Source organism: Girardinichthys multiradiatus, chromosome 2 (assembly GCF_021462225.1).
Source record: "Girardinichthys multiradiatus isolate DD_20200921_A chromosome 2, DD_fGirMul_XY1, whole genome shotgun sequence".
In the NCBI taxonomy this organism is placed as follows: Eukaryota; Metazoa; Chordata; class Actinopteri; order Cyprinodontiformes; family Goodeidae; genus Girardinichthys; species Girardinichthys multiradiatus.
This window is the reverse complement of record NC_061795.1, coordinates 5,754,463-5,778,859: the sequence shown is the minus strand read 5'-3', so window position 1 is coordinate 5,778,859 and position 24,397 is coordinate 5,754,463. Positions and strand designations below refer to the sequence as shown.

Sequence of the window (24,397 nt, the reverse complement as noted above, 5' to 3'; positions counted from 1 at the left end):
CGGTCTGATCATCCTTCTGCTTGAAGCCTGTGATCTTCTTCAACCCTGTCCACACATCTCTGATATTATTTTGCTGGAGCTTGCTGGAGGCTTTAATAAGAATTTTAAAGAAGACCTATGAATTTGGTACAGTAGTGTACATCTGCTGTCAGGAAAGTCAAATCAGTTACTATCTGAGCTAATTACAAACTTTCATTCTAATCCTGACAGTTTGGAAGGCTGTACATTTAATCAAAAAGGGTAATATCACCTGTGTACCTATGTCTGAGTGCCTAATGTCTAAACACAAAGAGCTCCATTTATGGTTTTAACAAGCCCCATAATTAGTTACAATGTGCCCCCTGCTGGTCAAAGTCCTAGACTAAATGAATACTGAAAAAGGTACATGATCATGTAGGCCATGATCATAATGATTAACAGAAATCAATGCTTGAAATATATCACTCTGTGGGACTGAATGAGTACCACAAGTCCCATTTTCTAATTGAACTACTGAAATAAATTAAATTTTCAGTGATGTTCTGACTTATTGTGATGCACATGTCAGATTTGTAATTATTCCAAACACTGGTACAGTCAAAGTGATCTGCTCAGCAGATTCCTGCATAAACATGTAGCGGCAGTGGAGAGGATCTACTGCCTTTTAACTGTTAGAAACCTCCAGCAGTGTGTTATCTTTTGCGACTGACTAAGGGCTGAGAGGACAGAAAGAAGACAGAAGTTCTGATCCAGGAGTTCTTTTGTTAAAAAAAAAAAAGAATTCATAGAGTTAGTTGCAGCAACAGCTCCCTCAGTGGCTTCTCCCAGGAAAGCAGCACAATTAAACAGAAGCATTGCAAGGGAAAGAAATAGGAACACAATGTTGATGGCAGCTTTTGTACTTTAAGTTACTTGTTGATTTTAATATGTAAAGCAGTGTTACGCTGGGTTATAGTTCTGGTCATTTTAACATATTTTAAAAGGAATGAAAATTATCATATCTTCTATCAAAAGCTGTGTTGCGATTGTAGTTTTTGATACTTTTATTAAACAAACATGTTTAGCTAAATGTTCAACATGTGATCACTAATGATAGATTGTTCTGAACGCGGAATAATTTAGAAAAACTGCACACAATGCAATAAGAAGATAGTATAATCTTATAGAGAAAATGCACGAGTTCATTTCAAATAGGCTGCAGACTACTTTATTTTTTTTAATAAAATATTTTGTTTTTAATAGTGTTCTGCATAAAATACATGCCTTTAGTTTGAAACAATTGAAACTGCTTTAAAATTAATGAAAAATTGCGAGTGGTGGTATTTTTATAATTGTCTTTCGCTGCAACAAACCACGACCAACATGGTGGCTGCATTGACGACTCATCGTTCCAATGAACAACAACCAGGGCGACATTTACGTGTCCTTATCTATACCCAAGTCGCTATGACATCATTCCCAGCGCCAATCTCGGATTCACAAGACGCAACAAAAGCCTGAGTTAATTATAGCATCTAATATTGTATATTACAATATAATTACTATTATTATGAATAAAAATAATAAACATTTTCCGGTTAATTAGCCATTTGTCACTTTGTGTCTGTTACTTTATTCAAACAGAAAGTTCACCGCTTGTGGGAAATTTCTTCCACCATTCTGCCTGCTTTTGAAGCTATTTATTTGTTTATTTATTTGTAGTTTTCTTGACCGATACAGGCGGGCCTATCATAGCCGTTTAAAGAACGGGCCCGTGACAGTCAAAACGTAGCTGGTCTTGGACTACAAACCCATACGTCCGCTGACTCCTTCGTTACGTACCTTTCAGCCAATGATTGAGGGGGTCTGAGTCACGTGAACAGCGGCGCAGGAGATTTGAATTATTTGCTAGGTGTGTTGTGTGCGTTGAAGTTTGAATGCGGAGCAGAAACTATTGCAGAGAAATTAAAGGTTTGTATGGTTTACTTTAGTAAAAAAGGAACAATATGTCATTTCCGTCAGGCGTCGCCGTGGAATAAATTGATGCTAAAAGCTCTGGATTACAGTCTGCAGCCGTTACTGATGTCTGGAAACGGGCTAACAAGCTAATGTAGAATTAGCTTGGAGTTAGAAAAAATCTTCTTACATCCGTGTAATGACTTGGTGTAGCCTTAGTGTTTAAACTACCTGTTAGTATGATTTGTAATTCATGCCATTTTATTCTAAAGTCAGAGTCTTGTGTAACACTACAGGTCTGAATTGGGTCGGTCTGTTTTCTTCAGAGAGCCGCAAACAGTGAGATGGACTGCGGAGCTAACAGCGGTACGTCAGCCTCTACAATTTGCTCTTGATGCGTTTCGCTTACTGTTTTTTTTTAACCACGCTGTTACTTCTGAACAGATCTGTGCCTTTTGCAAGATGAGAAGTTTGACTTCGATGTGTCCCTGTCACCTGTCAGGTGAGAGCCTCTATGGCAAAACCTCAAATCTTTTATAAGCGAAAGTAACATGTGCACTTTAGCTGATGTATTTCTCAGGTTGAATTTGACGTTGTTATCATAAATTACTATTAGAATGACCAGCAGTTGTCAACAGCTCCTCCGTTTGTTGTACGCTGACCGATAAACTGAGACAATACAGTCAGGCACACATCAATATTGATAAATAAAGAATTAATTAAGGATCTTAATGTATTCAAAGTATTAACAATGGCACAAATCTTTTTTGTATAATAATATATTCTCTCATTGGGTTTCCTTGATGTAGAATTGAGTAATGTGTGTTAAGGACGATTAATGAATTAATCTAAAGTTGACAGATCTTATTGATCGACCAGCAATTAATTGATAAGCCTCCATTTTCTTAAAAATCTGAGTTTTTTCTTGTATCAAGATGGTCTTTCCATAATGTGAAGGGCTCCATTTATACAACATGCTGAATTTAAAAAAAGAAGCACAGTATTATATTTTAACAAATTATTGTGCCAACTCTATTGAATACTGACTGAATAAACCACAAAAATATGGTTTTCTCAAACATTATTAAACTTGTATATATTTATAAAACAAAACAGGAACCTATTAGAGAAAAACAATAAGATGAATAGAATAAAAAATGTGTAAAAATTAAAATCCCCATCATTTAAAGACAATGTAAGCGGACATTATCAGTCAATTATTTGTTTGCATCCCTAATCTGTATCTCTTATTACAGCTCAATAATGGTAGCAGGTTAATTTATTAATGGAAGCAGCTTTGGTTTATGTTTTTATATACTGTATAATCCTAATCGAGGTATTTTGCGACAAAACAGGATAATTTGTTCAAGTTGAATCTCCGGTGTTGATGTCACTTGATGGATGTTATTTAGTATTCACAATTTCTTTTAAAATGCTGTGCATCACAGCGTTTGCCCTATAAGTCACTAATGAGTTAAAGTTCCAGTTGGAAATTTACATGCATTAATCATTCGCTTGAACTGTCATAGCTTTAGGCTTGTGATATTTTATTTCAGCTGTTCTTTCTCCATGATGGAATGATTATACAGGTCCTTCTCAAAATATTAGCATATTGTGATAAAGTTCATTATTTTCCATAATGTCATGATGAAAATTTAACATTCATATATTTTAGATTCATTGCACACTAACTGAAATATTTCAGGTCTTTTATTGTCTTAATACGGATGATTTTGGCATACAGCTCATGAAAACCCAAAATTCCTATCTCACAAAATTAGCATATCATTAAAAGGGTCTCTAAACGAGCTATGAACCTAATCATCTGAATCAACGAGTTAACTCTAAACACCTGCAAAAGATTCCTGAGGCCTTTAAAACTCCCAGCCTGGTTCATCACTCAAAACCCCAATCATGGGTAAGACTGCCGACCTGACTGCTGTCCAGAAGGCCACTATTGACACCCTCAAGCAAGAGGGTAAGACACAGAAAGACATTTCTGAACGAATAGGCTGTTCCCAGAGTGCTGTATCAAGGCACCTCAGTGGGAAGTCTGTGGGAAGGAAAAAGTGTGGCAGAAAACGCTGCACAACGAGAAGAGGTGACCGGACCCTGAGGAAGATTGTGGAGAAGGGCCGATTCCAGACCTTGGGGGACCTGCGGAAGCAGTGGACTGAGTCTGGAGTAGAAACATCCAGAGCCACCGTGTACAGGCGTGTGCAGGAAATGGGCTACAGGTGCCGCATTCCCCAGACCTGGGCTACAGAGAAGCAGCACTGGACTGTTGCTCAGTGGTCCAAAGTACTTTTTTCGAATGAAAGCAAATTCTGCATGTCATTCAGAAATCAAGGTGCCAGAGTCTGGAGGAAGACTGGGGAGAAGGAAATGCCAAAATGCCAGAAGTCCAGTGTCAAGTACCCACAGTCAGTGATGGTCTGGGGTGCCGTGTCAGCTGCTGGTGTTGGTCCACTGTGTTTTATCAAGGGCAGGGTCAATGCAGCTAGCTATCAGGAGATTTTGGAGCACTTCATGCTTCCATCTGCTGAAAAGCTTTATGGAGATGAAGATTTCATTTTTCAGCACGACCTGGCACCTGCTCACAGTGCCAAAACCACTGGTAAATGGTTTACTGACCATGGTATCACTGTGCTCAATTGGCCTGCCAACTCTCCTGACCTGAACCCCATAGAGAATCTGTGGGATATTGTGAAGAGAACGTTGAGAGACTCAAGACCCAACACTCTGGATGAGCTAAAGGCCGCTGTTGAAGCATCCTGGGCCTCCATAAGACCTCAGCAGTGCCACAGGCTGATTGTCTCCATGCCACGCCGCATTGAAGCAGTCATTTCTGCCAAAGGATTCCCGACCAAGTATTGAGTGCATAACTGTACATGATTATTTGAAGGTTGACGTTTTTTGTATTAAAAACATTTTTCTTTTATTGGTCGGATGAAATATGCTAATTTTGTGAGATAGGAATTTTGGGTTTTCATGAGCTGTATGCCACAATCATCCGTATTAAGACAATAAAAGACCTGCAATATTTCAGTTAGTGTGCAATGAATCTAAAATATATGAATGTAAAATTTTCATCATGACATTATGGAAAATAATTAACTTTATCACAATATGCTAATTTTTTGAGAAGGACCTGTACAGCATATAACCCCATTGACATTTAAGGAAAGTTGCATTTACAGGTTTGAAATGTGGATTTTTTTTCTCATCCAAACAAAGCACACAGGCTTAAATATGTACTTATACCCCTGCTGATATTTGGATGAAATTCCCTTAAACCCCCTTCAGATTATACTATTGAGTTCTTGTAAAGAACACGTGTTCTTAAAGGCATAAGGCATAATGCTGTCGATAAGCTAAAAGCTGAAAACATGGAATTTTGGGGGTGGAAGATGAGCCAGACCCCTTATTCCTCTGATCCGCCTTAGATGGGTAATCAAAGATGCAAAACAACCACGAGATATGATGATGAGTTGGGATTGCAGAACGTGTGTGGTATAAAACGATACAAAGCAAAGTCAGTGGAGGCCGCAGCATGGCTCCATAGATACAAAGAGAGCAGAGACACTGGATAATCTTCTAGTGTCCATCAAATCTGAGAAATACAGTTGGAGCCAACTTTATTCATACCCCTGGCATGTATTTTTTTAAATACTTTTTTCTGTTGAAATACCAAATTGTGTCTTAAGTTTCCATCTTCTAGCTGTTGGTCTGAGCTGAGATTAATTTTAAAGGTAGTCTTTCATCATCACCAGTACCAATGGCAGCAAACTGTCCCACAGCATGATGGTGCTACCGCCATGCTTGACAGTTGATGCAGTGTTCTTAGGTTTAAAAGCCTCACCGGGACTCAGTTGTTCTGAGTAGTAGGGATTACAATGAGTGCTGTCAAACAACTGGTTTTTATGCTGGCAAAGAGAAACTATAAACTGTATTTAATCATGATCATTAAACAGTAGTTAATAGGCGTAGAGCCGTCTGCAATATTTATTAAAAGATTTAGCTAAATGCGTGTATATATTCAGTTCTGCATGTTAAATTTGGTTTGGATTAGAGAAGATCTACAATCAAATCTTGTTTTTTAAAAATGACTGAATTTGAATGTTGCATAATAATTCTACTAATAAGCATAGATTGTAAATGTATGTGTCCTTCTAATGTTAACTGCATGTCCAGCTTTGGCTTTTTTTTAATTTCATCTTACATGCATTCTTGGAGTCAAACATAATTTTTGAAAACCTTCAAGCTCTTTGGTCAGTTTCAACCTGAGTAAAACACGTAGGTGGTTTTGGTCTTTGGCATTTATAAAGGTTGAAGTCTCTCTGTATATTTCATCATTAACTTTAAAACTACATTTTGTTCTTCATCATGATTGTTCTGAGCTTCCTGCCTCGATCACCGCTGTGTTTTTGGTTGTAATGTATGTGTCGTCTGCAGCTCCAAAGGTGAAGAAGATGATGACGACGAGGTGTTTGAGGGTCTTGTCAGCCATAAAGAGCAGTGTGTTTCCATGAACGTATCATCTCAGCTCGAGGAAGGTGGCAGTGATGTGCGGGCCAACTGGACCCCACTAACTGGTGATCAGCTGGAAGCTGTGTGTAAAGAAGCCCACAGAATCGCCAGCCAGCTGCAGTGTGGAGAGCCACACGTTGAGGACACCAATGCTACACATGCAACCTCTGATGTGAACATTAAGAAAGCGCAAGAGGAATTCATCCAGGACACTGAAGTTAAATTAGGAATGCTGGGTCACTCTGCCCGTGCTCTCAGCCCCGTTAAACGTCAGACCTTCTGTGTGCAGGACAGTCCCATGAAGCAGCTGCCACCTGCCATCCAGCGGCACCTGATGGCAGGAAGCGGCTCTAGCAGAGCATCATCCCGCAGCGTCTCATCTAGCCACCCTGCTACCAGACTCAGCACTTCCAGCCCAATGGTTGGTACCAGGCCTCAGTCCAGAACATCGCTGCGAGGAAAAGCTCCGCTAGGTGTTGCTGTAGTGCTACCGAGTAAACCAGTGGCTCCAACTGCTTCCCGTTCAACCAGCAAGAGCGGACTGGAGAAAACCAGACTTCAGCCACCAAGAAGAGTGAATGTTTTATTTTTTTGTTTGTTCATTTTTTGTTTTTAAGTCTTCCAGTAATTTAGGAGTAAAAAAACAACTGTTGTTGACAAGTCAGATATTTTTCTTTTAGACTGCAGGAGGTTTGAGGTGGAGCCCATCCTCTCGTTCTATTACCAGGGCTCAGTCATCAGAAGATTTACTCTCAGATTCGGTGAGCGTGGCCTCTGACACCAGCGACTGCTCCTTCAACTCCAGCCTACTGGGTAAACGCACACTGGCCCCGCCCTCCAAGGTAAACGCATATGTAACCTGCTCATTTCCATCTTCTCCTTCTGTGTCCCCTGCAGCCTACACCGTCTGGTGACCTTCTCAAATTAATAATACCGGTTGCAACAAGAGGACTATTTTAGAGCAAATTTGTCAAGGCATTGGGAAGGCTATCAGTCACACTTTACTGACGTGTAAAAAAAAAAAATCTAGCCCTGCTCCAACACACTTGAATCAAACAGCTGATTCCCCTCTTTAGTCTTTCAGTTCTGCAAAGGCCTGCTATCGAGCCATTCATTTGATTGAGGTGTTCCAGATGGTAGTTCTCCAGGGGTCTCATGTACGAAGCTTGCGTACGCACAAAAACCTTGCGCTGCAATGTTTTACGCACATACCAAAATTGAACTTTGAGTGAAAATGTGAGACAGACACACGAACGTTTTCAATCGACAATAATAAACTACAGAAAACTAAAACTCACCTAAATACACTGAAATATGAATCCATTCAGTTTTATTTCATTCCCGGAGCGTCAAATCCGACGTTTTTTCAGGAGTTTGAGCTTTTATGGTTTAAACCTGAGCGATGAAACTGAAACACATTTAGCCTCATACAATGATGTAACACACCTCAGAAAATGATGGAAACAACCTTAATCAGATGTAAACTTTAGATGTTCCTCTGTTTTTGTTACCTGTAGATGTATGCCCATCGGTCTGTGAGCTGTGCAGCATAAAATGATTTATATGTAAATCATTTAAGGGGAACTTTCATTCTCACTGAAAAAGGAAGCGGTGTCGGATCAGTAGATTAATTCCAAACAAGTCAGGTTTGATGATTCCTAAGGTGGACAAGCTGGAGACAACCACATATGTCCATAAACAGCTGCGTAAATCTGCGTGTAATGATGATTTTTATAGCACATTTCAGTAGCAAGACAATTCAATGTTCTCTACATGAAAAGAGAGATATAATAGGAAAAGTACATTACAGTGGCATAAAGGTAATTAAACAATTAACAAACACAAATAATTAAGGAGAATAAAAACTAATAATTATAATAAGATAATAAAAAAGATGAAACATGAAACATTTATGATAAAATGATTGATAAGAAAATGAAAACTTAACTAATAAAGTTTGGATGGCCCAGTCAAAGGCCACTCTGAACAAATAAGTTTTTTATCTTGATTTAAAGCAACTTTGCTCTTTTCCAGTTTTCTGGGAGTTTATTCCAGATTAGTGGAGCATGAGAACTAAAAGCTGCTTCTCCATGTTTGGTTCTGGTTCTGATTCTGCAGAGTAGATTTGAGCGAGAAGAACTGAGAGGTCTGGGTGGTTGATCCACTGACAACAAGTCTGTAATGTATTTTGGTGCTAAGCTATTCAGTGATTTATAGACTAACAGAAGTATTTTAAAGTCTATTCTCTGAGCTACAGGGAACCAGTGTAAGGACTTTAGAACCGGGGTGATGTGCTCCACCTTCTTAGTTCTAGTGAGGACGCAGCGTTCTGGATCAACTGCAGCTGTCTGATCGACTTTTTAAGCAGACCTGTGAAGACACCGTTGCAGTAATCAATTCTACTAAAGATGAACGCATGAATTAGTTGGGGGACATCACCAATGGAAGAAGTTAGAGGAAGCATTTAGGTTTTTCTCCAGAAATCGTACTGATCTGCTGGCACATGATGATGCATGGCTTATTAGCCGGTTTTGATCACCCAGGACAATTAATTGAGAGCTCTGCAGAACTGGCCCCAGTGTAAGAGGAAACTAGGAACCGTGTATCCCTGGTGCCAGTAAGAGTTCTCACTATAAACAGAACATGTCAAATTCACATCATTACAGTGATTTGGTATACATTACAAAGACCTGGATGGAGCTCAGTGCAGCAGCCAAACAGCGCTGTTTGTAATAGAGGCAGACATTGTAGAACAAAACTGATACGGGCCGACAAACTTTTCATTTTCTCCCAGTTTTGTCAAGGAGTCAATGATCTCGCTCAAGAAGTTGTTCGTTTGCTAAAATTCACTACAAACATCCCTCATGGTGTGCAGACACAGTCTCTGTTAGTGTTTTTCAACCACAAGGAACCGATTTGGTTCTTTGACCGTCACAGCACTGTTGTCATTTGGACACATGGTGGGCGGCTTCTGGTTATGTATGCAGTCCAAGCTGCGCAGAACTCACCGCAATTTGGGATGTAAGGCTACGTGTGCATTGACATGTGTAGGCATGGTTTCGTACATCTGACATTTTTTTGTTCGCCTCGAGATTCAGAATTTCTCCCTACTGCAAAGTTTTAGTAAAAAAGCTGCGCACTCACATGAGACCCCTAAACTGGACTTGGGCACCCCCCTAATATAAATACTATTTTCAAGGCTGTTATATCTTCTTTTATCTATAATATTCTTATAATCAGCCTCTTTTCAGCTGTTATTGATGTAAAGATTGGCAAAACATTTTCATTTATGTATTACTTTTACTGCATCTGTTTTGCAAGACTGGTTTTAAAACACACATGGACTATTTTGAGTCTTTAAGCGAGCCACAAAACTGAACAGGAACTCCTAAATCACAAGGTAGCTAACGCATTTAACAACTTGACTGATGTTTACATGGATGGAGCCTAGCGTCATTAAAAACCCTTTCTAAGGTTTTTTAATTTGTAAATCTTTACTTCTCTCCTAATGAAAACAGAAATTTTGGTACAAAAGTTCATCTAATGTTTTTTCTTTATTTTCTGTCTTAGCCATCTTAGCACAGCCTCTTTTGTTCCCCATTCAACAGAGTACTGGACTGAGAAAGCTCTCAGGTGTTAAAGCTTCACCTCTTCAGAGCGGGAGGGGCACAGACATGAAGAACACCTCTTCATCCTCATCCTCACTGTCCAGCTTTAATTCTAGCCTGTCCCTGTCCCCAGCTAAAGGTAAGTTAAACACTAAACTGGACCTCCGCTCAGATGGACCAAGAAATTATTTTGTGACAGGAATCGGGTGGATTTATGCTGCACTGTCCCTGATTGATGACCAGACAATCAAAAACTAAAAGATCTGGGCCCGTATTCACAAAGAATCCTAAGACCAAAAGTATCTCCTTGTGACGTCATGAAAAATCTTAGAATTTAGAAGATTTTTCTTAGAATTTTCCTTCGCTAAGATTAAAGTTATTTGCAAAGCCTTAAGAGAACTCCTAACATGAGGAAATGTTAAGAGTAGTGAGGAAGACTTTTAGTGAGCCTAAGAGTGTCTTGAGCAGAGAAGATCAACTTCATCATTCCCCTACGGCGACAGATTAAATGTATAATAGTATTATATTAGGAATACAAATACATTATATTAGGATGGATAAATAACAGAAACATTAAGTACCATGAATAAAAGCAAACAAAATTACAAACAATATACAGAATATTTAAATACTTGGACTATAAAATGCTTTCAAAAAATAAATTTGTTAAAATATTGGAAAATCTAAAAACAATTATATACACTGCTCAAAAAATAAAGGGAACACTGAAATAACACATCCTAGATCTGAATGAAAGAAATATTCTCATTGAATACTTTGTTCTGTACAAAGTTGAATGTGCTGACAACAAAATCCCACAAAAATCATCCATGAAAATCAAATTTATTAACCAATGGAGGCCTGGATTTGGAGTCACACACAAAATTAAAGTGGAAAAACACACTACAGGCTGATCCAACTTTGATGTAATGTCCTTAAAACAAGTCAAAATGAGGCTCAGTATTGTGTGTGACCTCCACGTGTCTGTATGACCTCCCTACAACGCCTGGGCATGCTCCTGATGAGACGGTGGATGGTCTCCTGAGGGATCTCCTCCCAGACCTGGACTAAAGCATCCACCAACTCCTGGACAGTCTGTGGTGCAACGTGACGTTGGTGGATGGAGCGAGACATGATGTCCCAGATGTGCTGAATCAGATTCAGGTCTGGGGAACGGGCGGTCCAGTCCATAGCTTCAATGTCTTCATCTTGCAGGAACTGCTGACACACTCCAGCCACATGAGGTCTAGCATTGTCCTGCATTAGGAGGAACCCAGGGCCAACCGCACCAGCATATGGTCTCACAAGGGGTCTGAGGATCTCATCTTGGTACCTAATGGCAGTCAGGCTACATCTGGCGAGCACATGGAGGCTCATGCGGCCCTCCAAAGAAATGCTACCCCACACCATTACTGACCCACTGCCAAACCGGTCATGCTGAAGGATGTTGCAGGCAGCAGATCGCTCTCCATGGTGTCTCCAGACTCTGTCACGTCTGTCACATGTGCTCAGTGAGAACCTGCTTTCATCTGTGAAGACCACAGGGCGCCAGTGGCGACTTTGCCAATCCTGGTGTTCTCTGGCAAATGCCAAGCGTCCTGCACAGTGTTGGACTGTGAGCACAACCCCCATTTGTGGACGTCGGGCCCTCATACCATCCTCATGGAGTCGGTTTCTAACCGTTTGTGCAGACACATGCACATTTGTGGCCATCGCATTGATGTGCCATCCTGGATGAGCTGCACTACATGAGCCACTTGTGTGGGTTGTAAATGGACTGAACTTATATAGCACTTTTCCAGTCATACAGACCGCTCAAAGCGCTTTACACTAGAGCCACATTCACCCAATCGCACTCACTAACGCTCACACATTCATAACACCGATATGCAGATCGGTACGCAACTTGAGGTTAAGTGCCTTGCCCAGGGGCACATTGACATATGGCAGGAGGAAGCTGGAATCGAACCCACAACCTTCTGATTGCAAGACGACTACTCTTCGCCACAGTTGCCTCAGTTGTAGAGTCCGTCTCATGCTACCACGAGTGTGAAAGCATCACCAACATTCAAAAGGGACCAAAACATCAGCCGGAAAGCATCGGTACTGAGAAGTGGTCTGTGGTCCCCACCTGCAGAACCACTCCTTTATTGAGTGTTTCTTGCTAATCACCAAAAATGATGTCAAATTCAAAAAAGGGAAATGAAATGTTGTAGCTCACATTATGCAAGTTTCTTCAAAGTGTCGTAGATGCTGCTGGCTGTAGGCAGGAAGGATCTCCTGTAGCAGTCTGTCTGTCAGCAGATTTGAAGAAATGTCTGTCAGCAGTCTAAGCCTAAATGGTCCTCTACAACACTCCCCGTCTGTGGAGAAGTTCGGTGGTGTGCTGCTATCTTCTGTTTAGCTTCTGATCGCAGCAGGACCCTGCACTGCTTGCATTCCAGGCTGGTGCTGAAAGCAGAGGGAAAGATGCATTGATCTGCTCGGGAATGCCTGTTTGTTCACCAATATCTACACTCCTCTCTTCTCCACCACCAGCAGGCTATGCTCCTCTGTTGAATTCAGTTTTCTCCATCTTTTTTTCTTTGTTTTGTTTTGGTCTTTTTACCAAACTAAACCTCATTACACAAGAAGGAAATCACAGTAAAATGCTGACTTTTAATATTAATATGAAATTAATTTGAAATAGATGCAGTATGAAAACGACCAGCAGGGCGAGTTAGCATAATAACATGCAAATCAAAATAATGATGAGCATGTAAATAAGCTACATTCAAACATTTTGATGCTGTATTCAATTTTGTCATCATGATTTACACATTTCTGAATCCAGTCTAAATTCTATCATCAGTTAATTTCTCTCTATTGATTACTAGGAGCACATTTGTTTGCTTTTGGTTTCTTTCAACGACCAATCACAGCTCTTAGAAGACATCACACCTAGTAATGGGGTCAACCACATCTCCTCACTAAGATAGGAATCTCTGTCCTCTTCTCGCTCAGAGTTGTTCTCAGCAGAGAGCTGAATCACTCTGAAGCTACGAGTCCTTGGCAGGAATTTTTAGGCTAAGTTAGGAGCTCTCTGAGAGACTAGGAGGATAGTTGTGAATACAGGCCCTAGTCTGTAATTTTTATTGGTAATGGTTCAGTTTGCTTTAGTTGAAAGATCTGTCACCATGACCACTTACTCCTGTCACCATATTGGAAGAGTATGTCAGTCATGACCCTGCTGCACTAGTGACTTTAGGTCTGACCTCCACACAGAAAACGCCCCACAATGAAGCCATCCGGCCCAGAGTGGGTTACTGCATGTGTTTTAAGCACACACTATCATACAAAGGCCCCTAAAAGGGAATAGTTATTCTTTCAAACTAGTTTGTTTTACATTTTTAGAGAGAACACACATAATACAAAAAAAACCAATATTTTTCCTGTTCCTTCAAAGTCTGTGACATGCGGTCTTTCTGAAAGGTTGGTTTTTTGCGTATTTCCTAACACTACACACTGTTTTATCAGTTTGAAGAGTCCAGTTCTGTCCGTCATGGAATATCCAGGATTAGGAAATGCTGAAACACTTTCTGCCCTTATATAAATAATGATGAGAGCTACTGGAAAGAAACAACCTTACAAACACAACTGGCAGAAAATTTAAACTTTTTCTTCTGAAATCAAAATTTGGATGAAGATGTGATTCATTTTGTAGAAATTTCATTTTCTTGTAGGAACAATAAAATGTCTTATAATGGGATGCACTTCTACATTTTGAGTTTTGCAGAGAAAAAAATAAAAAGAATTAGTTTTGTTAAAGTGAGATGCTGTAATTCTTTTTAACTAGGTTCTATCTCCAGATGCCTTATGGAACTTGGTATATTTTTAGATGATGCAGAACTTTGTTGTTTGCTCCTGTTTCTATTTATTTTAATTTACAATAAGCATGTTTTAAGATGTGTAAAAGTTCAGTTTCTCCACAGAGTAGAAGAAAAAAAAATGGTTTTTATTACAGTTCTGGAAGAGAAATTGGTGTCAGCAGAAATCATCCACATCGCTGCATTTCTCTCATCAACATACCAGATTTTTTCTATTAAAACATTTGATTGTATCAAGCCGTGGATATATTCTGTGCCCGCTCAGGTAAACTGAACCCATCCGTAAACCGAAGTCTGAGCAGCTCCACTGGCCCCGCCCCCAGCAGCATCAGCGGAGAGCCGGGTCTGAGCAGGCTGTGTCGTTCCACTATCTGCACCTCTGCAGAGCCGGTTTCCTCCAGAACGGGTTCTCACTCACAGCCCACCCAAGCCAAAAAGCTGCTTGAAGGAGAGCGTGCCAAAGCGACCAGATCCACGCCCATGAAGAGAGCAGAGCCCACATCCATCCAACCCACTCCCCCAAAGAGAAAGGTAGAGAGAACCGTGTCTCTCAACGTAACCAGCTCAGGTCGGCTGCAGAGCGGTGTGAAGGCCAAAGCTAAACCCGCGGCCCTGGTTCATCCTACCCCCTACACGGCTGACAAAGGAGTCCATCATGCAGATGGTGAGAACGCAGAGCTTTTAGATGTTATGACATCTGATTTTACATCTAAACACTTCTGCACAGTTTATTCCTAAAACGTTCTGTTCGTATGCTAATGTGGCAGATTGTGTAAATGCTGAGGCTCTGCATGTGAGGTGATCTTCAAAGTGGATCATGTTGTCTGCTTTGATTTCAAACTAAACTAAGTTGTCAAAGTTTGTTCATCTGGATTTTCATCCTCAGGATTATCCAAGGCAACAAAGCCAAAAAGGCTCTCAGTCAGCAGCACAGACAGGTACAGTGGATCCACATGTTTCAATCATTCTTATGACTGTTTTTACATGTTCATACCTGGTATGTAAAGAAAAAACATCTCCTGTTAACGTGTGCTGCTTTGGTCTTGGGTGCCGGATTGTTATGAAACAGGGAAGCAAACTTGGAAAAATGTACAATTTCTAACCACCAGCCAACAATTCACATCCCACCTACCCCTCAAAAAAGACACATCGGATAAAAGTATTAAAATTCTCTGATTTGGTCTCCAATAACTGTTGAAGCAACCTCGCAGTTTTTACTATTAAGAAAGCTCTCACACTCTTCTTGACATGTTTTACCTCTAGCTTACAGCAGGGGTACCCAACCTTTTCCTTAAAACCGACAGGATTTGCCCTCCTGGATTTTTTTGCAGACCTGGTGGCGCATCATTTGCAATACAATGTGGTTGATGGGGTTGGTGTTTGTCTCATTTAATTGTATCGTCTTTGCTTGCAGTAAATGGTAAAAAATGGTAAATGGCCTGTACTTGTATAGTGATTTATCAAGTGTGAGGACTCCAAACTGCTTTACACTACAATCAGTCATCCACTTGTTTAGAGGTTTAGGAACCCTCTTTGTGAGTTCAGTCCCAGTTGAAAAGGTTTTTTGCTGCAGACTGGCTGCAGGTCTCCAGATTTCATCTGAACAATTACGTGCAAAGTTTTCTACTAGTCCATCTGGTTTCCAGTGAGTGGGGTATAGAGCTGTTATAACACTTAAAAAGTTGATTCAGTTTATGTTCATTTTTCCTTCTCCATGACTTTAAACTGACTGAAGAAGTCGGTGACTTTTATTTCCGCATCAGACCAGGGTGAGTTGGAGAAAACTTACCTGGTGGTGAAAAGGGCGGGACTATAAGCAGTTGATTGTAATTCTTTTTTGCGTACTAGTTTAAAAAAAAAAAAAAAAAGTGTTATCTGAAAAGACAGACATGTCATTAATTGCTGTCTGATGGTAGTAATCAAACTGTTTGAGTCAAAAAATAGGGGAGCAAAAACATAAGTTTGCTTCCCACTTTAAAAGATATGGAAGTATTGCTCCATTTGCTCCAACTGTTAGTCCCCTTTGGCTCAAGCCTTTGGTCTAGAGCAGGGGTTAAATTCTTCCATTGGCTCTGCATAGTGTTCCAATTAATCTGTAATCTTTTTTTCTCTCAAATAGTCGTCCTCAGAAGCTGTCTGCTGGGTCTCTCACGCCTTCTGCTGGTGGCTGTAAGCCTCTGCAGGCATCTGCACGTCGCCCTTCCGGCCTACCCACCCCGGTTAAGCGCAGGACGTCTACCTTCCAGGCCCCCTCAGATCAGACCAGGACATTCAGGCTACCATCTAGAACAGATACCAGCATCACTCGCTGTACAAATTCAGCAGAGAAACCACAGAGGTGTAGGTGAGATGCTTAAAACAGTTGGAAACATTTGAGGGAGGCAGTCACCTGAGACACCCCCAAAACCCATCACTGTACTGTTCTGTGTGGTATTTTTCTGTAGCCCTGTTCCACAAGGCAAACAGGAGGAAGAGCCTGTTCACTTCTCCGACATTAAGCCCTTCCGTCTGGAGGAGGAGGAGGAGTCCCCTGCCACCCTGCCTTTAAACAGTCCAGAGACGAAGCAAACACACAATAGTGATCCTGGCATGTTGACAGTGAGCGAAACAGTTCCCAACAGCAATCCGATCGAACTGGAGATGACAGAGGAGAGCGCAGTCAAGACCCAGGAGGTCAGTAGTTTCATCCTGAGGCAGACTGGTGTATAATATAAGGCCAGTCTGATCTATTTCGAGAGATTCTGGTTGTATAGCCTAACAGGTAATTATTGTTCTGTGATCTTACATTTCAATAAACTAACCTGAAAGACTGCTTGGGAAACAGGATGATGAGCTTCTGTCGGCTGTTTTTAGACACAAACATGCTGTTCAATTACAACACATTATATTTCAGTGGGTAACAGGCTCTTTGTCTTTAGACTTCATGAATTCTGTGTAGCGACACCGTGGAACAATGTTTAAAACTGTAAGAAGTGCTGGAAATGTGATCAAGTAATTTTGGCTTCTGTTGTCAAAAGCTGAAGGAAGTATGCAGAAATCACCGCTGCCTATTTTTATTAAATTACTATGAACAGTACGCAAAAAGAAAAAAGAACAATTAAACTCCATTCATCCTAAACGGAGACATTTAGGATGGATGGAGTTTAATTGTTCTTTCAGAAAGTAAAGAAGAAAGAAATGACCCAATAGGGCTTGACCAACACACAAATGAATCCTCCTCATACTTACAGATGAATTATTAAATAATGCAAGGACAAGTATATTTACAATTATTTAATGGAAGTTTTTTTCTCTCCAGCCAGTCCCACATGGTTTGAGCTGGATATCAGAACATGCTGTTGTGCTTTGAAATACTGTAAATGGATGATCAAACAAGATGTTAATAGAGCAACAGATTCTTTTAAAGCACATCAAGACTGACTACCTTGAATATCACTGGTTGAGGCAACAGTCCTCCATCTCATTAATCTTTTAACCCTGCATTTTCTCTCCTCAGGTTCTCCTGCTGGATCTCCCTCCTCCAGCTCTCCAGCCCCCAGAGAAACTCCTCATTGATCTGGCCAACACCCCCAACCTGATTCGCACCAACAGCAAGAGCTCCACCACAACTCAGGTAACCCGCCTCAGTCCGGCAACATTTACTGTTGGTTCACTAAACATCAGCGATTCTGTTATGATCAGTCTGTCATGTCGAGACCAACCAGGTTTGTATGGCCCCATTTATAAAAATGATCACCTTCGATGTCCAACAGAATCCCTTTTTGTTTAGTTTTTTTATTTAAGATTTTCTCCTCAGTTGGCTGTTGGAAAAATGTCTTCAAGAAACTGCTTCAAAGCTAAATTCATTGTATTTGTATCTAAAGAAAGGGCTGCTCATCCACTTCTTCTTTCCACTTTGGAAATAACTCAATGTTGCAGGTCTCAGTTCCAAGTTTTCTTGGTGTTTTTGATAGATGAAAATGAAAATAAAATAAAAATCTTGAGACAAAATCTTCAGATTCTGTTTCAAGTCAAATATGCAAATCTATTGGGATCATTAGTAAGCTTCGTAGTTTAGTTAGTCAGACGTGCCCAATAACTCAAACTATAGTTCATTTATCCATATCTATATGGTAATATTGCATGGGGAGATACCTATCTTTCCTATATATTTTTAGGGTGTTTTGGAAAGACAAATTTTGTGGAATTAAGTTTGAACAATCAGCACCTATTTTCAGAGTATTTTCATCCTAATAATTTTTAATACAAATATTTAACCTTTGCTTTAAATCTATAAAAATCCTATTTAGTCAGCCACATCTTTTGTTTGTATAACCTAGTTCACACAATCGTACTACAAGAAAGATGAACTGAACCTTCCCTTTTTATATACTAAACATCAATTTTAAGCAAGTACAGTTAAAAAAAAAAGTTTAATATTTTTCTCACCCATTTCAGAGAGTGAAACTCATTTAGATAAATTACTAGCGGTGCACCAAGTGCAGTTTTCTGGCCGGTCATAGATTTCTCATCGTTAAAAAGCCTGACCTGCTGATTCTGATTTTGGTAGATGGTGATTTGTTTTGTTTTTTCTTTGTAACCAACACTATCAGGTGTTATAAGGTCACAATAAACCTTTAAAGTTCCAATTTGATTTTATTCAGAAACATTGAACAATACTGTTAAATACAAACTTGTTTTAACTCCACATGCAGCAGTGCTCTCAAATATAAGTAAAACCTTTAGAGCAATGTGGTTCCTTTAGTCTTTAATTTTTCCCATTTTAAAAGACACAAAACTTTCACTATAAGTTAGACAAGTTGATAAGATCAGTGGATAAGATTGGTTTCACATGTATCGACCGATCTCCTAAAATTAAGGAAATTGAGGCCGATCAATTGGCCGGCCAATCATTCGGTGCATCCCTATTAATTATACAGAGTATAATATTTAAAACCTTTATTCCTTATCATTCCCCTCGGTGAACACACATTACGCCACCAATCACTGATCAGATATGCAGAACAAATAAGACAACAAACATGTACTCACCATGCCAGGATTGAAGTAGAAAACAGTCCAAAAAAAGACTGGGGAAAGCCCATCTTATACTGTAAGGAGGTGAACAGAACCCTTATGCCTCTTTCCCCACTGGCTCTTTTTTTAGGTGCCGTGGTTCCGGTCCAGTCTGTTTCGCTCCACTCTGTATGGTTCCTGATGTGTTTGCATTGGAACCCTGATGGCTGGAGCTATGGCGGCTGAAGCTCCAGCCTCCAGTGCCGTGCGCTGTGCTGCAATTAACGTTATGTGTGACATTGTCACATTAAAGTAATCTACGTGAAATGATACAAAATAAATAATTAAATAGAAAATAAAAACATAAACTAAATACTAATGTATTGTACAAGCAAGAATGTTGTATTTTTTTTTCATGTATAAAATGATCCACTTGAATAATAATCTGGACCAAAGCCCAGCCAGAACTTATAAATTAAGGCTCAGGAGTTCTGATGTGAGAGGAGAAGCTGAGACTGGTAATGCTGCAGAGTTTGCCTGAAGAAGTTATGGTTTTGGGCTTTATGAGGAGGTTTTTGTCTCGGCCATGATAATAACAAGGACAAGGACTTTAAAACACCAGCCTTCAGGCCTGGTTTATGATGTGGAAATAGTAAAATTATATTTCGGTTTGAAACGCTCCGGCAGATGTGGTCCTTAATATTATTGCAGTTGCTTTTGAGTTTTATTAACTTTTCTCTGCACTACTTCAGCGAAAATCTTCTCCTTTCTCCTGGTCCCATGGCCAATCAGTGAACAGCACACTGGTCACGTCACATGTAGTCCCTGATCTTACCTGCTCAGGAGCAGGGACCAAAAAAGTAGCTAACGGTACGGAAAAAAACAGTAATGGAAACCGAGTGGAGTGGAGTCGGGCCAGATCAAGCCAGTGGAAAATGGGTATTAGTGGTCCTTTTTAACGCAGCATGTTCTTTTAGTCCTTTTAAGCAACACAAATAACAGTGCCATCAAAATGGGTGCATGTACAAAGTGCAACAACCCACCTCAGAAACAGTGAGTATGTTAACTGGTTCTTCAGTGACTGTACTTAAAAAACACACCAACTGATTCCTGTAGATTACACAACCACCTGTATACAGGGAAAATGTATCTGTTGCTGGATGCGTTTTAAATTATAAGGAAAAAATTCAGAAGAAAATCAGTGACTTTGCTTCTTTAACTTTACCATAACTAAACTTACCTCCAGCATCTGTATTTGAGCTAAATCAAATGTTATTGAACTGATGCTTCTAAAATAATACGCTGAAAAGATCCAACCTTAACATAAATGATACCAGTGTAAACTGTCAAAATACCTGTGGAAACTGAGTAAAAGCGAGTCAGCAATTCTAAAAAGGATTTGATTCCTGTTGCTTTGGTAAAATATTTAAAATTGACTATTCATCAACATTTTATGATTGACAATAACTATAATAAATATTGATCACACAAAACTGATCAAGTTTCACCCGAATCCATAAAAACGGTTGGGAAACACATTTTCCTCGGGAATGTAGTGTTTAGAGTAAAGAGGGAAGGGCAGACTTGGGATTTAGCCTATGGGAATCAGCCAGCGTTTCATAAACAAGACTCCGTCTATCTAACTAACATCAGGGTACTTTATAACATACAGGTCCTTCTCAAAATATTAGCATATTGTGATAAAGTTCATTATTTTCCATAATGTAATGATGAAAATTTAACATTCATATATTTTAGATTCATTGCACACTAACTGAAATATTTCAGGTCTTTTATTGTCTTAATACAGATGATTTTGGCATACAGCTCATGAAAACCCAAAATTCCTATCTCACAAAATTAGCATATTTCATCCGACCAATAAAAGAAAAGTATTTTTAATACAAAAAACGTCAACCTTCAAATAATCATGTACAGTTATGCACTCAATACTTGGTCAGGAATCCTTTGGCAGAAATGACTGCTTCAATGCGGCGTGGCATGGAGGCAATCAGCCTGTGGCACTGCTGAGGTCTTATGGAGGCCCAGGATGCTTCGATAACGGCCTTTAGCTCATCCAGAGTGTTGGGTCTTGAGTCTCTCAACGTTCTCTTCACAATATCCCACAGATTATCTATGGGGTTCAGGTCAGGAGAGTTGGCAGGCCAATTGAGCACAGTGATACCATGGTCAGTAAACCATTTACCAGTGGTTTTGGCACTGTGAGCAGGTGCCAGGTCGTGCTGAAAAATGAAATCTTCATCTCCATAAAGCTTTTCAGCAGATGGAAGCATGAAGTGCTCCAAAATCTCCTGATAGCTAGCTGCATTGACCCTGCCCTTGATAAAACACAGTGGACCAACACCAGCAGCTGACACGGCACCCCAGACCATCACTGATTGTGGGTACTTGACACTGGACTTCTGGCATTTTGGCATTTCCTTCTCCCCAGTCTTCCTCCAGACTCTGGCACCTTGATTTCCGGATGACATGCAGAATTTGCTTTCATCCGAAAAAAGTACTTTGGACCACTGAGCAACAGTGCAGTGCTGCTTCTCTGTAGCCCAGGTCAGGCGCTTCTGCCGCTGTTTCTGGTTCAAAAGTGGCTTGACCTGGGGAATGCGGCACCTGTAGCCCATGTCCTGCACACGCCTGTGCACGGTGGCTCTGGATGTTTCCACTCCAGACTCAGTCCACTGCTTCCGCAGGTCCCCCAAGGTCTGGAATCGGCTCTTCTCCACAATCTTCCTCAGGGTCCGGTCACCTCTTCTCGTTGTGCAGCGTTTTCTGACACACTTTTTCCTTCCCACAGACTTCCCACTGAGGTGCCTTGATACAGCTCTCTGGGAACAGCCTATTCGTTCAGAAATGTCTTTCTGTGTCTTACCCTCTTGCTTGAGGGTGTCAATAGTGGCCTTCTGGACAGCAGTCAGGTCGGCAGTCTTACCCATGATTGGGGTTTTGAGTGATGAACCAGGCTGGGAGTTTTAAAGGCCTCAGGAATCTTTTGCAGGTGTTTAGAGTTAACTCGTTGATTCAGATGATTAGGTTCATAGCTCGTTTAGAGACCCTTTTAATGATATGCTAATTTTGTGAGATAGGAATTTTGGGTTTTCATGAGCTGTATGCCAAAATCATCCGTATTAAGACAATAAAAGACCTGAAATATTTCAGTTAGTGTGCAATGAATCTAAAATATATGAATGTTAAATTTTCATCATTACATTATGGAAAATAATGAACTTTATCACAATATGCTAATATTTTGAGAAGGACCTGTATAAACTGTACTATCGTATTTCCATTTCTCCTTTGAAGTAAACACATAAAAGTTTCAAATGTCAACCCCAGCATTTTGGCTGTACATGTACCCTTTGGTCCTTCTTCTAGTTAGTAGACGTTACTGTGGTGCCATTTATACCTGTTCTGTGACAGGACAGCAAATGGGTTCCAAGGAATTACACAACGTTTTTAAGTGGGGTCTGGTGGAGTAGCTATTGGTAGAGTTGAATCTGAGTGATTCTCAGAACAAGTGGGTATTGGTTTGAGGTAGCAGGTGTTTGGTCTTTTCTGATCAGAAGATTTACCTAGTAAAGAGCTTAGGTTAGTATCAAACTAATGCAACATGTTTGGCATTAAAACATTCCTATTTATCCTCAAAGGTATCAGAAACTGTGCCTGATGCAGTTTTTAGCTTTAAAAGGTAAAAAGAGTAGTAGTCTTAACATTGCACCCAGCAGCTTGGCTTGTTTTGCAGTTCCTACTAAGGACACAAGGGGGACACACCAAGCCTTGCACAACACGGTTGTCAAGAGTCAGTGTCCTGCAACTTTTAGATGAGTCTCTGCTTTAACACACCTGAGTCAAATACTGGCCATTCAGCCATTTGATTCAGGTGTGTTTAGGGACACTTTCAGCAGCACACTGGCCCTCAAGAAGTGAACTTTGATACTTATGTTTAACTCAAATGCTTTTGGTACATAAAACAAATAAAAAGAATCAATTTGATACCATTTTGTGAAATACTGTAGAAATTTACCATTTTCTGACATGCAATCCTGATCAAATGAATGAGAAGGCACTGAAATAATAAGTTGTTGACTTTATACTTATAGATAAAGCAGATTCGCTCAAAGTTAATTTCTGTATTTACTGAATACATGTTAATGTGATTACAATATTTAATTTTTTGTCTTTCCAGCTAATTGACCTGAGCTCACCTCTTATCAAGTGGAGTCCAGAGGATAAAAAAGAGAACAATGCTCCGCTCATCAACTTGTCCTTCTGATCCTCCCAAAGCTTCAAACATCTGCAGTTAATAATTAGAATCAGCAGGCGTCTGTTTTCAGAAACCCAGGACACAGTCAAATTATGGAATTATCAATGAAGTCTTTACTAAATCAGAAGATTGTTTGAAATGATAAAAATATTTGCGAGACTGATTAAGTTTTCAACTGATTGTACTTTTATTTGTCTCATTGCTGCTTTTATTGTCTGAATAAATGTTAAATTCACTACTGTAAACCTTTTTGTGTTTGTGTGTCTATGTGGTGCTTAGTCAAGGTACCCATCTTGGCTGTTTGTAACATTTCCCTCTACTTGTACCAAAACAGTTATGGAATTTCTCAGTACTTTTAGTTCAACGGATACTACACTCAACAGTACCAGTTGCTACTAAACACATGAGTAAGAGGTTGAGCAGCTGGGCAAATTCTGGACTTATCTGACTGGATTGTTGCAGTTTGTACAACCAGTTTTTAAACAGTTACAGTTGTGTGAAAACATGAGAACACCCCATGTAATATTCAGTTCTTAAAAAAACGTTTTTTAACAACAATGTGTATTGTGAGAAAAAGGTACAGATGCCCCACTTTCCAATAGCTTGTCGCACTAACTTCAGTGGTACTCCTTGTAGCCATCTGCCATCTCAATACTGCAAATAAAGGCCACTAGTGCTACAAAAAACATTTAAAAAATAAAACGAAATTAGACCAAAACTAAGAACTCTTAGAACTTTCATGCCGGCTATAATTTAAAACTCCCACTGTAGACTATAGGTGAATGTCTTTGGGGGTGGGCAGAGGTTAAATTTTTCAAATTTGGTCCTCCAGTTTATAAACTAATCTGTTGCCATTTTGCGCACACGTAATGGTACCTGAGCTATTTTTTTTTTACCTCTGCCATTTGATTCTGTTCTCTTGATTTACATGCTTTGTCCCTATTGTTTGTTTGACCTACGTATTTGTAGAATTCTTTCTCTAAACATTTACAGACTTACCCATTCTTGTCGTCATACTCTGGACCTTATGCTGACATGTGGCAGTGAGTGTGAGCAAATACCAGTATTTCCTCTTAACCCTGTCCTATATGACCATAATTTTGAGTTTAATCTGACTGAGTACACTGCATCTGAGACCATTTCATTGTAATAGATCTTTATCAGAAAATGCTATAACTTATAAAGTATCTGTTCCATTTTTTATT

The 24,397-nt window shown here is 39.9% G+C and overlaps 1 protein-coding gene across 1 annotated transcript; it reads left to right on the top strand.

Annotated features, from left to right (window-relative positions):
- The first annotated feature begins 1,779 nt into the window (after positions 1 to 1,779).
- Positions 1,780 to 23,437, top strand: gtse1 (G-2 and S-phase expressed 1). Its single transcript, XM_047383609.1, has 12 exons — positions 1,780 to 1,929; positions 2,211 to 2,280; positions 2,359 to 2,416; positions 6,370 to 7,018; positions 7,125 to 7,286; positions 10,053 to 10,191; positions 14,184 to 14,582; positions 14,805 to 14,856; positions 16,038 to 16,262; positions 16,363 to 16,591; positions 17,415 to 17,531; positions 23,115 to 23,437. The coding sequence occupies exons 2-12, from the start codon at positions 2,259 to 2,261 to the stop codon at positions 23,199 to 23,201; spliced, it is 2,139 nt and encodes a 712-aa protein (XP_047239565.1). The 5' UTR covers positions 1,780 to 1,929; positions 2,211 to 2,258; the 3' UTR covers positions 23,202 to 23,437.
- The last annotated feature ends 960 nt before the right edge of the window (positions 23,438 to 24,397 follow it).